This window comes from Echiichthys vipera, assembly GCF_963691815.1.
Source record: "Echiichthys vipera genome assembly, chromosome: 4".
Lineage (NCBI taxonomy): Eukaryota > Metazoa > Chordata > Actinopteri > Perciformes > Trachinidae > Echiichthys > Echiichthys vipera.
The window spans coordinates 7312417-7328972 of NC_139829.1; the positions used below are offsets into that span (position 1 = coordinate 7312417).

General features: G+C 41.9%; 2 protein-coding genes across 3 annotated transcripts in view; both read right to left on the reverse strand.

Moving 5' to 3' along the window:
* Window positions 1-1234, reverse strand: part of cds1 (CDP-diacylglycerol synthase (phosphatidate cytidylyltransferase) 1) — a 34352-nt gene extending 33118 nt beyond the window's left edge. Inside the window, exon 1 of the mRNA XM_083912656.1 lies at window positions 894-1234. Within this exon, the coding sequence (XP_083768782.1) occupies window positions 894-962 (69 nt within the window). The 5' untranslated portion in view covers window positions 963-1234. The remainder of the gene's footprint in view (window positions 1-893) is intronic.
* A 1274-nt stretch (window positions 1235-2508) lies between these two features.
* wdfy3 (WD repeat and FYVE domain containing 3) overlaps window positions 2509-16556 on the reverse strand; it is a 107279-nt gene continuing 93231 nt past the window's right edge. For both annotated transcript variants that reach the window (XM_083912528.1, XM_083912527.1), the window contains exons 44-66: window positions 16327-16490; window positions 15617-15765; window positions 14843-14963; window positions 14141-14226; window positions 13267-13347; window positions 12538-12592; window positions 12328-12447; window positions 12105-12222; window positions 10982-11088; window positions 10584-10737; window positions 10397-10488; window positions 10104-10316; window positions 9731-9872; window positions 9414-9568; window positions 8767-8925; window positions 8225-8404; window positions 7867-8049; window positions 7628-7721; window positions 7314-7457; window positions 6956-7210; window positions 6760-6871; window positions 6328-6525; window positions 2509-5922 (exon numbers count right to left, since the gene is read on the reverse strand). In XM_083912528.1, coding sequence (XP_083768654.1) covers window positions 5802-5922; window positions 6328-6525; window positions 6760-6871; window positions 6956-7210; window positions 7314-7457; window positions 7628-7721; window positions 7867-8049; window positions 8225-8404; window positions 8767-8925; window positions 9414-9568; window positions 9731-9872; window positions 10104-10316; window positions 10397-10488; window positions 10584-10737; window positions 10982-11088; window positions 12105-12222; window positions 12328-12447; window positions 12538-12592; window positions 13267-13347; window positions 14141-14226; window positions 14843-14963; window positions 15617-15765; window positions 16327-16490 — 3203 coding nt within the window. In that variant the 3' untranslated portion in view covers window positions 2509-5801. The remainder of the gene's footprint in view (window positions 5923-6327; window positions 6526-6759; window positions 6872-6955; window positions 7211-7313; window positions 7458-7627; window positions 7722-7866; window positions 8050-8224; window positions 8405-8766; window positions 8926-9413; window positions 9569-9730; window positions 9873-10103; window positions 10317-10396; window positions 10489-10583; window positions 10738-10981; window positions 11089-12104; window positions 12223-12327; window positions 12448-12537; window positions 12593-13266; window positions 13348-14140; window positions 14227-14842; window positions 14964-15616; window positions 15766-16326; window positions 16491-16556) is intronic.

A 16556-nucleotide genomic window follows, 5' to 3' on the forward strand; every position in this document is an offset into this window, starting at 1 on the left:
ATGGTTTCAATTAGGGGTGTAACGATTTATACGGTCCACCTACACTGATGGTGCTGGTGCTCGGCAAGTTGTCCTTAACTGTGGACATGTATAAATCAATACCATGTATTTAACTGAATTGGCATTTCCTGAAATTGCACTTTATTTTCAAATTAAAAGTGAATTGTTTTTGCCGTTATGCATTGTTTACTTGTTTAGATTCATAATTATTTTACCCCTGATTCCCTTAAATATCATCCTCAAACTCTACGGGGGAATTGTTGGGTATATGTAAATCATTACTAAGCCATAGAGTGTGGTCTTTACCTACTCTGTAAAGTGTCCTGAGATTACTTTTGTTATGATTTGGCATAAATAAAATTGAATTGAATCGTACCGTTAGACCCCTAGCTTCAATAAATGGAGAAAGGGGCACAAAACATTGCAAAATAATTTAAGTTATTTAAGGCTTTTAAATGACATTTCTAGAGCGTACTGGACCACTTTTCTCCACCTGAGCACCCCTTTAATCCCTCTTACTACAAAACCAAGAGGCCTTCAAAGCCTTGCACCTGTTCAAATGCTGCAATTCAACTACACAAATCAAACTTAGTAGCTAAATATTCAGCTACATAGCAAGACTGAGGTTGAAACCAGCATTGGCATTGATAATTAGCCTAATTTCATGATGACAGTGGTGTGAAAAAAAGGTTGTGACATTCCCCAGCCGTTTGTGAGGACGTGAACGTCACCCCAAACAGAAGTCGTTATTTCACGGAGCCGTTTCCGTGACTGTTGCAGGATTACCGGCTAACTAGCCTAATTAGCTCCGCTGCTAACGTGACAACAGCTCGCTTGGCCGGTCCGGCAACAAACCTGACTAACTTGTTTTCAGGGCTATGTGTCTCTTTTACCTTGTCGCTGAGATTCTCGGTGCTGTCAGGCTCTCCTCCGCCTCCGCCTCGCTTCCTCAGCTCCGTCATGTTTCGCTCGTTTCGGGACGTTAATGTGTCACATAAGCCGACTCCGAGGGAAGGGAGGGAGGGAGGGAGGGAGAAGCGGTTACAAATCCTTGTTTTTTTTTTTCTCCAGATAAAGTCTGGATCTTTTTTGACCCGGTTCTGTCTTTGAAGGCTCGGTCCCGTGAAGAAGGTCCGCTCTCCTGAAAGTCAGCAGTCTGCTGTCAAAGGCGCCGAAGCAGAGCTCGAGGACGGAGCCACTAACGGCTGTGCTGCGTGTGTTTGTTTATCACCGCAGTCCCCGAAACCCTGCTCCCTCCCACCGCCGTCAGTATTTATATAGTGAGGGCACACAGCTTCCGCCAGAAGCTTTCAAAGTAAAAGTTTTTATGAGGAACGATTCTTTCTCTAGTATGTGTTGAAGTATTGTAGGTTGACACTAAACAACAGTGGTGAAATAGAAACATTTTCAGCTCATTGATTAAAAGGGATTCTATAATTAAAATGACAATAAAAAATTCATCAAAATCAATTATATAATAACAATAATAATGACAATAATGTGTATTTTATATAGCACCTTTTACAGATAAAGTCACAAAGTGCTTCACATGATAAAATTGTTAAAATAAGACACAAACAGTAAAAATGAGCAAGCAAAAAGAAATACCAATGGAAATAAAAATGAAAAAGTAACTACTGGTATTTCACACTTAAAGGGATAGTTCAGATTATTTTGATTTTTGAGTGTATAAAATACAGTGGTTCCAATATCCCGACCATCAGAGTTTAAGTTGTGATGCAACAGCCTTTTAAAGTTTTATTTCTGTGTCCAAACCTTGTATTTCTACAACGCAACAAAAGTAAAAAAAAAAAATAATAATAAATAAAAAAACTGAAAGAATTGTCTTTTTACTTCCAAGCGATGAAAAGGTTTCTCACCGGATTCCTTAATTGAAGGAGAGGTTTATTTTGAAGTGCACGCCTCACATCTTTAGGTGTCAGTTTGCGTTTCTCTGTGTAAATTCACGCAGGTCTGCTGCGGTGGAGACGGCGTTTCTCTCTCTCCAGTCAGGCTATTCTTGGTTGACCAGTTGTGCCTCATGCTGCAGGCAGCCCGGTAATAACCAGCGTGTCCTGAATTAGACCTCTCCAAAGGTCTAATGTTGTAAATGATGCAACAGTTTATTACCATGGTGTGTTGCATTCAGGGGCAGTACTGGAAAAATCATCACCGACTTCAGTGTTTTCTTTTAATTCTCAGGATTGATAGTTATACCAGATAAATAACATGATGGGCTTATTTATCCGCACTTATTTCTTTGTGCTGATTCATTACCAAAAGCCCCCCCCATCTTGGATCAGTAACGGCTTGTTTTAAGGTCTCTATTTAGTCATTAAACTGAATATTCTTTTATTTTCCACAAAATAATGATTTGTTCCACATGATTGACACATCATGAAGACGACTTGCCCCAACATTTCAAAATAAAATAATTGAGTCTGGGTTTTTTTGGTGGTAAACAGCAATTATTTATTGAAATGAAATTAAAAAGAATAAGTACCAGATCTATTGCGTTATTGTAACATTTTGTTTCTGTAAGGAGAGGGTCGGGGCTTACTCTACTGTTTTTTTCTCTCGTAGGATGTAGTGAACACAAATATACAAGGAACATTCAGCTATCACAGATTGCACACCAGATACTGTAGTAATGCAGTCTAATACAAGACCACCAAAATAATCCACATTTTCTCTTTTTTTCTTCCTCTTCTTCTTCTTCTTAAGTTTCTCTTCATTTTTTCCCCCATAAAGAGTACAAAAGTCCACCCAGAGTTGGGAACATGATCTCCGGCTCTGTACACAAATCTGTCGCTCGGGACAACTCATCAGACAATGCCTCCAAAAAAATAAAAAAGACAAAAAAAGAAAAAATATAATGCCGAGAACATGTACAATGCACTGACACAGAAAGTCAGCTGTGTTAATAGACATGCAACAAGTAACAAAATGTGTGTCGTAATCGCAATAATCATTAAAAAAAAAATCTAAAACCAGTTATAATTGCATAAATACTTTGTACAGTTCATTTATCCGCTGTGAAATGCACCTTACTGTTAAAATGATGACGTAAAACTGCATTCAATAAAAACCTGGGATTCCTCTCCACTCTTTTTGTACATGTGAAGGTGCAAAAGGAACTCTTGATTGATAGGAGCCGACAACTCGTCCGGCCTTTTCAGCCTGGTGTCATGATTGCACGCTAAATTACAGTACATTAATGCAGAATGATATAAGGACAATAACAAGAGTGCAGATTATTATTAGGACATCAGGGAGCTGTGGGGGGTGAATATTACAGTTTTTGTTTTTTTACATGACTCTGTGAAGAAGAGTGGGAAACAAAAAGGAAACTCTGGGAAAGCAGGAAATAAAGCAGCAATTGAATGCAGCTGTTGCCGACAGAACCACCAACTAAAGTATAAAAAATGATGTTTAAGAGAGAGGAGGGCAAAGAAAACACATATTTGACATAAAACAACTTAATGTCCAACTATTAAACCCAGCAGCAGCAGTAAAATGTGTTTTATGGGGCTAAATCATGAACTTTTAGACAGAAAATAATATATAACCTCTCTGATATTAACGTGTCACCATGGCAGCCCAGTAGGGGGGTCAATCTGTGCCAAAAATAGTTGTCTTACTGCATATTTGACTTGAGATATTTTTATAATCTGAGCTCATGATTCATTTATTTACATCAATTCATAAACTTTCAAGGATTTCACGAACATTGTCGTGTCAGTATTCTATCACGATTTGTGTTGCTTTTAGTCGTCTGTTGTTCTGACGTTACACTGGCGAGACGTCTCATGTCGTTCTCTTCACCTTCTTTTATATTTATTTTTTTCTCTTTCTCTTGGCTGATGACAAATAAGGATTTACAGGATGACTGTAAAATGCACTTTGACAAACAAATGGCACAAATGCTTTAACATGTGGGAAAGAAATGAACTAAATCTAATTTTGGGCTCAAATCATTTGTGTAACCTTACGGATGTATCCACAGCTAATTCCTCCTGCATAATTTTGACCAAAAGAACCCAATATCCTCCTAATAAAAGATTTTTTATCCATGTATGTAAGTTATATAGATATTTGGCAGTCACATTAATTCATGACATAACACAGACTAGAAGGACTGTATTTAAAAAAAAAAAAACGAACAGGGAAATTTGAGAAACTGCGGCCCGAACTGACTTGAACCTGGCAAACAAACTTAATAAATAAGCCAAAAAAATGTTTTTCAGTAAGTGACGGATTTCATGTAAAACCTGCTGAAATGTTGGAGGTATTTAATTGGTTCCTTGGCATCCTTGATTAGGAAATTATGCACTTAAAGAAGCAAAAACAAGATGTATCGTTGATTAAATATGAAATGTGGATTTAATGCTACAATGCTCACTCAAAAATATATGGACGCATTCATCACATTTGTACCAAAACTAAAAAAAAGGAGTTCTGTCTGACTGTCTTCGTGCATTTGACTTGAGATATTTTTATAATCTGAGCTCATGATTCATTTATTTACATCTTTTCCGATGTCTAATAGTTTCTGTCTTGACTGCACAGACGCTTTGAAAGGTGCTCGTCTGCTGCTGCTGCTGCTGCTGTTTAACTGAGGATAAAGTGTGTGGAGTGCCACATTTGCTGCTCTGCTGTATTAATGCCACAGGATCAGAGTGAAGGTCTGCAAACGACAAATCTGAATAGAAACCAGCGTGGAAATAAAAACCACAATATACACTACGAGTCCCTTTTTGTGTGCATTCAGGCGCCGTACAGTAAGTCAACGAGGCTACATGAAAGAGTTTTTCACAGATATCGAACCCATGATGTCTTAAACACAGAACACCTTGAAATAAACGAGTGATATGGTTTTAAAAAATAACATTAAAATCTGAAATGATAACGTGTCCAGTCTTCAGACAGCAGCAACGACAAAAATCTCCTAATGGGAATTCAGATAAAGGACAAAATCGACGATAGGCAAAAAAGAAAATTAAAAAAAATCATCATAATTGATACACTTCAACAATTTGGCAAAAAAAAGGAAGAAAGTATTTGATAATAAATCTCTCTGTGAGGGTGATGGCTTGACACTGTGGGCAGCACTTACTAAATACGTCTTTGTAAACAACAACAATCAGGAAATTAAAAAGAAGTCATTTTTGCATATCTACTGTAGACCCACTAGTAAAGTCAACCCACAGACATTAATTATTGACATTCATATCCCTTCCTCTGGACTCGCCGTGACTCGTGATGCAGACTACACACAATTTGTTTTTTTAAAGCCAGGAGTGGTTAGTCACAACGCTATGTTACAGGCAATATGTTTTTCTTTTCTCATTGACCTTATTTTTTGTTCTGTTTGTTCCTCTTGGGACTTGAAAAGGCCTTGATAAGTATTTACAATATTAACAAGTTTGTTCTTTGTCTTGCGGTGAAAGAGGATTTCCTAGTTCTTGATCTTAAAGCAAAAATGGCGGGTGATTGATTCAAGCGCACCGCATCAACGGTGTTTTTGCCTTTTTTTTCTCCTCCAGGTGAGTGCAGGTGGTAAAAGTGGTGATTTAGTTGTTTTTTTTTCGTTACCTCCTTCGCAGAGACGGCCGACATTCCCTCCTGTTACAGTCTGTCAGTGTGTTACAGTGCATGTGGTTACTGGACGTACGGGAGGATGAAGAGAGGGAGGGCGTTTCAGGATATGTGGGAGGTGTTGAGGGATCAACGAGGCGGTCGGAAGAAGGAAATGCTCCTCGGGTCGGGAGATGTTTTCTTCCGGGTGGAGGTGGCGGAGGTCAGTTTCTGCAGCCGTCCTCGGCGCTTCGCTCATGTTGAAGGTTGTAGTAACAGTTCTGACAAACTCGCACCGGTGACGAGATCTTCAGCCTTTTGATCTCGGATTGGAAGCGACTGCACCTGCAGAACAAGGCAAGACCAGATTAAAAATTCTAATATAAAATAAAGTCCGGCACTAAATGAGACAAAGGGTTGTGATTGGCCTGCCGAGGATCTGGACGGCTGTAAATGTATTTGACGGGAGGGGGACCAGCCGTTTCTGCCAGAGCAAATAAAACATGAGCTCACAGATTTGTCTGCTTCCCAGGCTCGAATAAACCATGGAAAATTAGTAAAAATAGCACAAGTCACAAGTTGATTATTTAGAAATTATTTTGCCTGAGGCATTTATGCTTAAACCCACATTATCACAGTATTAAAGTAAAATCACCAAGACCTGTATTCGGCCACTTTCCAGTGAGGCGATGACCTACAGTGAAAACACTCCCTTATTAAAACAGTGCACTGCTTCTGTTATTGACGTACTTTTGGCAGAAGAGCTGCCCGCAGTTCCTGCAGTGGTGCCGTCGCTCGGTGAGGGAGAAGCGAACCGTGCAGCCGGAGCAGCTGTCAACCACCTCGTCCTTCACCCAGTGGTCGGCCGCCGAACGGCCCGGCTGGTCGCTCACTGACCAGCTGAAGACTCGACCGCGTCCGTCACCCACCAGGATCTTACTGTGGTCCCTGAAGAGAGGACGATAAAAGATGGAAAGACAAAGGGAGGAAAGAGGGAAGAGAATCATTCAGCGAGGACAGCTCTGTTGAGATATTTGCTTTGACTGGATTTGAATTGTGGTTTGTGTTTCATAGTTTGTTCAGTAAGTTTGGACAACATGAACTACTTCGTTTTGATCTGCGCAAATTGAACTCTGAACTAAAAACTTCTCTTCTTTGGTGCCGGACACACCGCTTTCTTACTTGGAGATGGCGAGGGACGTGATTTCGGCTGGCTGAGCGTTGTCCTTGCGATCAAACGCCGTGTGCATGGTGAGTTTGCTCCGGAAGACCAGCTGGCGCTCCCATCTGTAGCCTGTGAATGCAGAAATAAACTCTTGTCATCAGATCAGTGGACTTTTTAATCCAATTAAATCAGAGAAGAAGTCCTGATACCCACCGGCCCTGAGCTGGTTATATGTCCGCGCGTCCATGGTGGATGGCTGTGGCACTGAGCCCTGGCCTGGATGAGCCGGGTGAGAGTGAGGGTGCAGATGAGGGTGAGGATGATGGTGAGCGACCTTAGTCTGGCCCTCGGAGTAGTTGACGAACACAAAGCCGTCCTTCTCGTCAATGCTGAGGGTGTCTGACCAGCGGTGAGAGTCGTCAGAGCTGCTGTCCATCGACCATGAGGCTCCCGTTCTGGCTGAAGGACCTTAAAGGGATTTTAACGTCAGGAACGAGAACATCAGCACCTGAACAGCGAGAGCTCGACGACAATCTCTAAATGTTGATGAGAGCAGCTGTTGGTGGAGTACCTCTGGGTCTGTGGACAGCGCTACCCGGTTGGCTGCCTCCACCTGTTGAGGGGTTGCGCGGTGCTTTGGGCTCCTGAATCAGACTGGGCTCGTCTCCATCTGACTCGCTGCTGTCCTCCTCGCCGTTGTGACTCTCGCCGCCCTCTGTAACACGGAGAAAATTAGTAATAACATTTTCAGAGTGAATTTAGCAGGCAAAAAAAGATTCTCTGCAACTTTGCTACACTGAAGCGTTGAACCTTGTCTGGTTATTATATCTTGTGACATGTTTCTGTATTATCAACTCTTCCAGGTTCATTTATGTTAGGACTCACCGATCTTCTCCTCACCAAGGCAGTCAGGCACATCTGGCTCTATCGGCTCTGGAGCAGGGGTTTCTGGGACTTGGAGGAACTCCATTCTCCAAAACTACAAGAAATATGTAAAGAAAGCTCTAATTAATATAAGTTTACTTAAACTAAAGCTGTTTTCTCACATGAACTCTGGATAATGTCCAGAGAATCAGATGTGGATATGCATATATATTCAATAAGATTAAATTGGGCATGGTTACCCTGACAACGCCATCAGAGTGCCCGGTGACGATGACGTTCTGCGTGTCCCACTCGTTCATCTCCGACACACAGCAGCACAGGATCTGCTGGCTACGCCCTGTGAAGGTGTTGGCGCTGGCGATGGGGCTGCCATTGATACTCCACACGTGAATGTACGTACCCGCACAGGACACAATATCGCCCTAGACACACACAAACACACACACACATCACACATTATATTTGTCCTCCCATCAACTAAAGATTTTTTTCTATGACTTTTACTCCTTATTTATTGTCCTGGAGTAAAAATACAAATGACATTATTAGATTAACTGAGAGTGACAGAGGAGAACCACAGCATGTGCTCCAGCTCACTGTCAGTTCGTTGATACAGAGAGCAGAGACGGGCGCCCGGTGTCCCCTGAGCTGCGTGACGAAGGAAAGCTTGTTGAGGTCCCAGATAATGCAGGTTCGATCCCGTGAGCCGCTGACAACAATGTGGTACGCCGACGACGCCGTCAGACACGTCACAGCGTCCGTGTGGCCCAGTAACGCCTACGATGAAACAGAGGGGACAGAGACATTAGATGGACTCAGCAACTTTAACTACATTTACAAGCACACTAATGCCACTATCTTAAATTCTTTCTATATTATTGTGAATTTTTTTTCATTAGCCATGTTTACGTTTATTTTTATGCTTATGTTTATGTATGTTTCCATGTAAGCACCGTCAAATCAAGGCAAATTCCTTGTAATGCAAGTTACTTGGCAATAAACCTGATTCTGATTCTGATGTAAACAGTTCAGCAGGAATATTATGTTAGAATAAGGGCAAAAAACTGAATATTTTGTGCATGTTAACTCAGACACGGACTGTTCCAGGACCTTGTGTTGACTCTTGTTTTAGTTTTTACCTGTTTCAGCGTCAGTGCCTTGGCCCTCTCCTTGGAGGTTCCCGTCTCCCACACACAGATGGCCGTGCTGGTGCCTCCGGTGATAACCAGCTTCAGGTTCGGACATATGGCACAGAGGATCTGACCCCACTCTGACAGACACTCGTACACCACCAACGCCTGAAACAAGGTTGAAGATTGGTTGGCCAAGGGGTGCACAAGTGGGCTAATGCAATGTTGCATTGTTTTTATCACCCTGATAAACACCAATGCAGATGGCTACTTTCGCTTTTCGAAGTCCTTACTTTAAGAATACAGCAATAAATCCTCTATCAGAAGGACTTCATTAAGAGACATAAGTAATTGATGCTGCAGTAAAAATGAAAGGGGACAGTTAAGTAAACTGCATTTTTATTCAAGTACCAGCAGGGGGAAACATTGTCTTTAATCATTTTTACATTCACTGGTTCACTTCAAGATGAAATAAGCAGGAAACCTCCCCATTCAATGACATAACAGTGTAAAAAGAACATCAACAGAGGTACTATATATAATCAAAGATTCAACTTGTACAGAATGTAGAGCCTGGAGATTAAAGGAATTTGCTTGAGAAGAGGAACTGTAAGTTTAAATCTCCGAGACTGTGTTTCTGTTATAATAACTGTTACCTTGTCAGATTCGTAGTTAGCCAGGCGACAGCTGAGGTCGGCGTAGCCCCAGGCAAAGGTCTTGCTCCAGGTGGGGGGAACCAGAACTTTGTTTTGCTCCACCGCAAGTATGCCCTTGTCGGTGCACACGATCTGTCCCACAGGCTCTTTAAGCTCTAGCCACGTAAAATATTAACACAAAGAAATATGTGAGTCTAAAGGGAGTGTGGACCTTTGCAGGCTTTGCACACCAAGTCAGTGTTTTTCAACCAAAACTATCATGCAAATAAATACGACCTCATGTGGCTTCAATCCTGTGTTTGTGTGTATACATGTACCTTTGACTGGTGCTAGTGAAGGTCTGAGATTGTCCAGATGATGGAAGAAGATCTTGTCACTGTTGGAGCTCGGAGGAATGCTCGCTATGTCACCGTTGGCTTTACTGCGGACCCGTTTAGGAGGATGGGGCTTCTTAAACAGCTGCAACACAAACACATCAGCGGTCAGCGAGCAAAGAAAAGGACTAACATCTACTCATAGTCAAGTGCTAATAAATAATGGCTTTGGTAGGTGCCGTTTGTCCACCCAGGTAAAAGCAGAGCATCATCACACTGTAGTAAAGATTGCCTGTTAATTGGGCTTTAACAGGCACAGAAGAGTAAGCAAAATAAAAATAAGTCAAACTGGCCTCATTACCAGCGGGTATCTGACCTGTTTGGGGATTTGTCCAAAGTTGTTGATGAAGCCAATTGTGGCCGTCTCTTTGAGCGGGTCGTTGATGTTGTAGATGTCCACCTGACCCTCGTAGAACAGGTGGTGGAAGACGTTGACCGCCTCCACGGCAGGCGGACCCTGCTGCTTGTACCCGAAAATCAGGTCAATCCATTCGTGGAGGTGGGCCGACACGTAGTCGCACTCCAATGCCTGCAGGCAGGAGGGGAAGTTAACTTGTTACCCACTGAAAGTCACAGCTCAAACTGTCACAAATGGGTTTCACTCCTTACATCTCTGTGGACTCTGATGAACTCCCGGGGGTCGCCTTTGGCCCAAGGTGGCAGGATTACGTCACCCAGCTTAGTGCCGTTCTGCTTGGCGCCTGGAACATCGAACAACAACAGAGGGCAACATTATTATTCATGCTCTTGTGCTCGTGAACTGCTGTTGTTGTTTTTTACGCTTCTTCATACTGACCAAGGTCAAAGTTGTTGGCGTTGAGCAAGAACTCGGGCAGATAGAAGAACTCGGGGATGAGCTCCTTGACGTCGGCCATGTTGTGTTTGGAGGCAGAGAGCCAGGCTTCACGCACGCTGTGGAACATCCTGTCAGCCAGGTCGAAATGACCACCCTGGAAATCACACAGACACAGACTTAGATGATCTAAGAGTAGGTTGACACACTTGGGAGTGTCCGTAGTTTGTTGTCCAGGCTTTAATGTTAATGATTACTGTGCCTTTCATTAGAGAAGCTTATTGGAGAGCTTCAGCACTAGCAAGTTGAGTTTTAGTTGTGTGTCTGACTGACGTGCTCTGTGCAGCCAAGATGTTGAGTGCATTGGCGTGGATACATTAAAAAAAAGCTCAAGATCAAACCTGGAGTCTGAGGAAAATCTGTGTGAAGGGCTCCATCCGGACCAGATAAGAGGCTACGATCATGGCTGACGAGTAGTGGGTGCCGTAGTGGTACGCTGGAGTTTCACCTGGTGCAAAACAAAACAACACAATCACTTACACTTTGACACAAGGATGACATCCGGTGAGAACATCAGTAGTGAACAAGCCTCCACCACGGCCACTTCCTGGTTGATCCAAAAGGAAGAGCCTAAAACTGCAGTTCTCAGAGTGTCCACTAGGGGTAGGTTTAATAAAAGAGCAGTTTCTCATTGACCCCCATGTTAAACAGGCCGTTTTCACAGCATAATTAAACTATTTAAGGCCTGGTAAAAAAAACATTCTAGTCTGTATGTTTAGCTCATATCTCCATGACAACACTGAGGGTGGTGATTTGTTTTGTACAAGGCTAGTTTTTATTTTATTGGAGGTTAAAGTTTATGAATAGTTAGGGGCACTGCTTTTTGAGTGACAGCTAGCCTCTGGCCCTCACTTCTCCTCAGAGGTATATCTCAGTCAGATGGACGTATCTCCCTCCCCCAAAATAGATGGCGACTCCCATTGGCGAGGACGATTGGATCAAGTTGAGAGAACGGACCTTGACGGACCTTTTTATACAGTCTGTGGTAGTGACTAACACAAGAACCTCCTTCTATTTGTGGGTACAGCAATCTATTACAGATTCACTACTTCCATTCTTACCTTTCACTATAAAAGCCCTAGACATAAGACGTTACACTACATCATTGCTAGATTAGTAAGTAACAAAACCTGCCTACTTATGAACACAACCAGCTGTTCTTTCTGGTCAAACTGGGATTCTTGCATTTGAAATAATATAAATAAAGTTATTCTCTTGACTCAATCCTGCTAAATGCAGTCTGTTGACTCATCTTACTCACCGTTGGGGTCTTCCCAGTCCTTGTACATAAGACGTTACACTACATCATTGCTAGATTAGTAAGTAACAAAACCTGCCTACTTATGAACACAACCAGCTGTTCTTTCTGGTCAAACTGGGATTCTTGCATTTGAAATAATATAAATAAAGTTATTCTCTTGACTCAATCCTGCTAAATGCAGTCTGTTGACTCATCTTACTCACCGTTGGGGTCTTCCCAGTCCTTGTACCTCTTCTTGTACTGAGTCAGTCTGTCATCGGTCTGGGCGCCCATCGGCTTTGCGAGATTACGGAACGTCTTGGGGTTGTTCAGGTCCAGTTCCTGGTTAATAATACAACACAAACACCAACAGCGTTAAAAAACAGGATTCATACATTCTCGGGTTTAACACTGGTGTGCCAAAAAAAAAAAAATACTATAAATGACCTCAGAGTCAAAGTCGGCCAGGATCCAGGGGAAGACAGGATACTGCATCAGGTCGTTGTAGGATCGTCCCGCCAGCGTGTTCAGATGCATCAGGTACTGGAAATTACTGATCTCTCCTCGCTGGAAAACAGATGGTAAGCACATCAGTGAGGCCTATCGTGAGACACTTTTATACAGTGAGCTGTTAAACTGTACTAAATGAGTTCCTACCTCCCATCTTTGAGTCACTGACTTTTCACCGACCAGTGTGCTGAGGAGCCCCGACCTGACAAACACCGGGACGGAGAAAATGTTTAGTTAAAAGTTAGTCCGACGTTTCTGCCTGTTAAAAAGAAGGTTTTCATCCCCACTGTTGGTGTACCTGTTTTCTCATTGGGAAATTGTTATGATTTGACACTATAAATAACACAGAACTATATCATTTTTAAATACCGTATATTGTTTCCTGCAGTAAGCATACTATTGTGATGTACTACTTCTTGATAACATTTCGACTTTGACCCTCTTGCTCATATATGCTGTGCAAAGGATTGTGAGTCAGAATGGCCAGAAAATACTGCCTTTGACATGCTATGTGTTGGGACATACTAAATCCTTTTCTGGCATATTAATACTTTGGTAGCACGGGTGCTGGAATGCAGGGTTAGTCCAAAAGCAATTGCTCAATGTGATAAATGCACAGAAATGAGTGGTGTAATAGGTCTTTATTTTAATCTCTATTCTAGGTCGTTAATTTGACTAATTACTACAGAAGCCCATCGATTATTTAGGAAAATACATTTAACACAAAGATTAAAAACAAGTTCATTAATATGTATATGTATCTACAGATTCCAGAAATAATCTCCTGATAATAAGAGTGGAATAACAGACTCTATGTTGGGGGATGGAGAACACTGTTTGTGCTGAATGAAACAGAGAGGATGTGGGTTTTTTTACCCCTGCTCCACGCTGGTGTTGGGTCTCTGGCCTGAAACCGACTCGGAGCTGTCTGCCAGTGAAGGCACCACCGCCAAGAACCTGCAGGGAGTTCATGATTTAAAAAAAAAAACATTAAATATACATTTCCATCTGAATTTCTTTTTTGATTTGCAATTTTTGATTGATATTCAATGAAACTCACCATACATTTGTTTGCAGAAAATATTATAAATATACGACAGTTGCATTATTAATTTATCAGGTTACACTGCAGTGTAACTACTATTCTTACAGTGAGGTAGAAATAATGTGATGATATGATGCTTTATAAGAGGCTAATAGTCCACTCTCTGAAGATTATATTTTAATATCACACAGCAGGAACCTTTTCTTATAACCCAACTACTTTTTTAAAGGGTCACTACACCTTTTCCAATGTCAAATTGAAACATTTTTCAAGCATTTCAAGGTGCATTTTCGAGCTTTTTCAGCACCTTTCATCTGTGATACATTTCTATACAGTTCATACAGTATGTACAGTGTACAGATTGTTGCACTTCTTTGCCACATTAAATCAGATGTAATTGGGCTAAAAACAACCAGAAGTATGTGTCTCTTGTTTGTAAGTAGAGTTGGCATCCTATGTAACCGAAACTTGAAGCAATTTCAAGAATGTGTAACCACGTCTTTTGAAGACTTCCCAGCCCCCGTAAGAATCCTGTTTATAATAAAAAAAACTGCACTGTTTCTCAAGTAAATAGTACTGAATCCTCCCCTGGGTTGAAAAGAGCACAAATTATGAAAGTGTTCTTTGTTACTGAACTGGAGAGGCAGCAGTAACAGCTCAGCAGCATGCAGTCACAAACTCTGTGTTTCCGTGTGCGTTCAGTACCTTTGGTAAACTTTGTTGCGGACTCCTTTCTGGAAGGCTAACAAGTAGTTTCTACCATCTGCTGAGAAGACTTCCACTGCCATGGGCTGAAATGTAACCACATACAAGACATTTAAACACACGCTTCTAAACAGTAGAAATACAGGAGTTGGGCTGTTAGAGTGTAATTCCGGCGCAAAATCATCCCATGGTCTTTTTCAGTATTTACATACATCACATAAGCCATTGAGAAAGTTTTTTTTCGTGTAACAAATATTAACGGAGTAGCATGATAAGAGTCCCTACACATAAAACGAAGCACTTGGTAATTGACTTGAATGGACTTTACTACAAGAGGGGCTGGTACCGGGGCCCATAGGTAATTCTTTTAATAACACTCTTTTAATAAACTCTGGGTTCACCAAATACGTTGTTGGCGCTTAATTCTATGTGTAGGGACTCTTCTCATACTACTGCAGAGGTTTGGTGTTATTTTGAGCAGTATTAGTGGTTAAAAAAGACGTTTTAATGCTTTCACCGTACTGCCCCGAGCTAATCAGTGTTTGCCACGTCCGGCTGTTCGACTATTTCTACCGTATTTCTCTGTTAACAGTTCATACACTAAAAAAAGTGTCCCAATGACTTATTTGATGTATATAATAGCCGAAAAAGACCATGGGATGATTTTGCGCCGGAATTATTCTGTCACACTTTGATGCTGACCTGCAGCAGGTAGCGTCTCTTGTGCACTTCCTTGATGTCCTCGTAGGCGAAGATGCTGCAGGTTCTCTTCAGTTGGCTCTGTCCTTGTCTTGCTCCTCTGGGGATGATGGCCTCGTGCAAACTGGAAGCAGACGACAGACAGCGACGTAATTATTAACCAGATTTTACGCTGGAAGGACTAAAACAGACAACAAACATTTATATCACAGACACTCACAGCTTCCCCTACAGGAAGATTTGGGAAATTCTTTCCCTTACCCTGTGGCTAGACCACAGGTGTGGTGGTCTACAAACTGTAGCCATAAGAAGTTTTGTATTGTTGTTTGATAAATGACAAATAATTGATGATAAAAATTGTCAGTATTTTTTTTCTTATTAACTGAGTCTTCATTTCAGCTTTTGAAGACGCCACGTATCGATTGTAAAGGAGTATGTAGGCGCTGATGAAAGGATAAAACAGGAAAACACCTGAGGGGCGGCATCTGTTGGTTATTTTCACGTCGTGATTCAAAGGAGAAAACAGAGCTAGTTCACTAACAAGATACTTTTGTCACATCTCTGCTGAGTTTCTCGACGCATGCTCCATCGGCAGCATTACATCATTCCCACTGCAGCGTCCAGAGGAATGATGTCATCTTTTATTCAGGGAAGGAAAGTACAGCATCTATGTGTCGTCTGTCAGCTGCAAATTCAGGATTCATTTACACAGCCCTGATTCTCTTACAGGTGCCCGGACCGTGATGGAAAGTGACGGGTACGGGAGCCTGGACCTACTTGGGGGGCAGCGTGTCGATGTCCCTGATCTCCCTGGACACAGTCATGGTGTAGCCGTCGATCACATAAAAGTGCTCTTTCCCAAACAGCAGCAGACCCTCGCTGGTGTCCAGACCCTGAACCCTTGCACAGCGGTACATGTGCTGAATCTGGAACAGTGAAAAAAAAAGAGAGCATTAATTACGTTAATTAGTTCCTGATAAAAAGTAATTTGGTAAATATTTAAGCAAAGCACATAATATGTCATTTTCTGCCACTAGAGGTCTCGTAATTAAAACAAGAACAAAAGAAACAGGATCATATATAGGATTAAAAAACACCAAGATCAAAGTGTTTGGTACAAATGTGTCTTAAAACTGGATATTAAGTCAGTTTATGAAGCTTCTTCAGAAAAGGAAGCGCTACATTGCTGGTTATTGGATACAATTACCTCCCATATAAATTACTACTTTATAATGTCAATAAACTCAATCTGAATGTAAATTAATATTAAAAAAATCACTGAAACATTACATATGAAAGAATAGCAAGAGCAGAAAATATAGTTATAAAACTGAACTACTTCTGAACAGATACATTTTCTCCACCACAAAATGTAAAATGATAAGACAAAAGTACTGTAGTGAACACTGGACGATGATTTTAGCCTCTCGCGATGATGAACAAGGAGAAGGAAACATTGTGACTGTGTTCGTGTGACCCTCTCTGACCTTCTCTCCCTCCTCCAGTAGGCGCAGCAGAGACGTGTTGTCGGTCCTCTGCTCCTCCTCAGGGCCTCCTGACTCCAACAGCTGCTCCTGAAGCTGCTCCTGACTGTCCTCATCTGCCCCGTCCGCTGTGGACCGAGACCTCTTAAGAGGAGCCTTCACCAGGCCTGGAGAGTACAGCACAGCGGCAGGTTAGGGAGAGCTTAGAGAACCAAGTTGTGCTTTCCTCATAA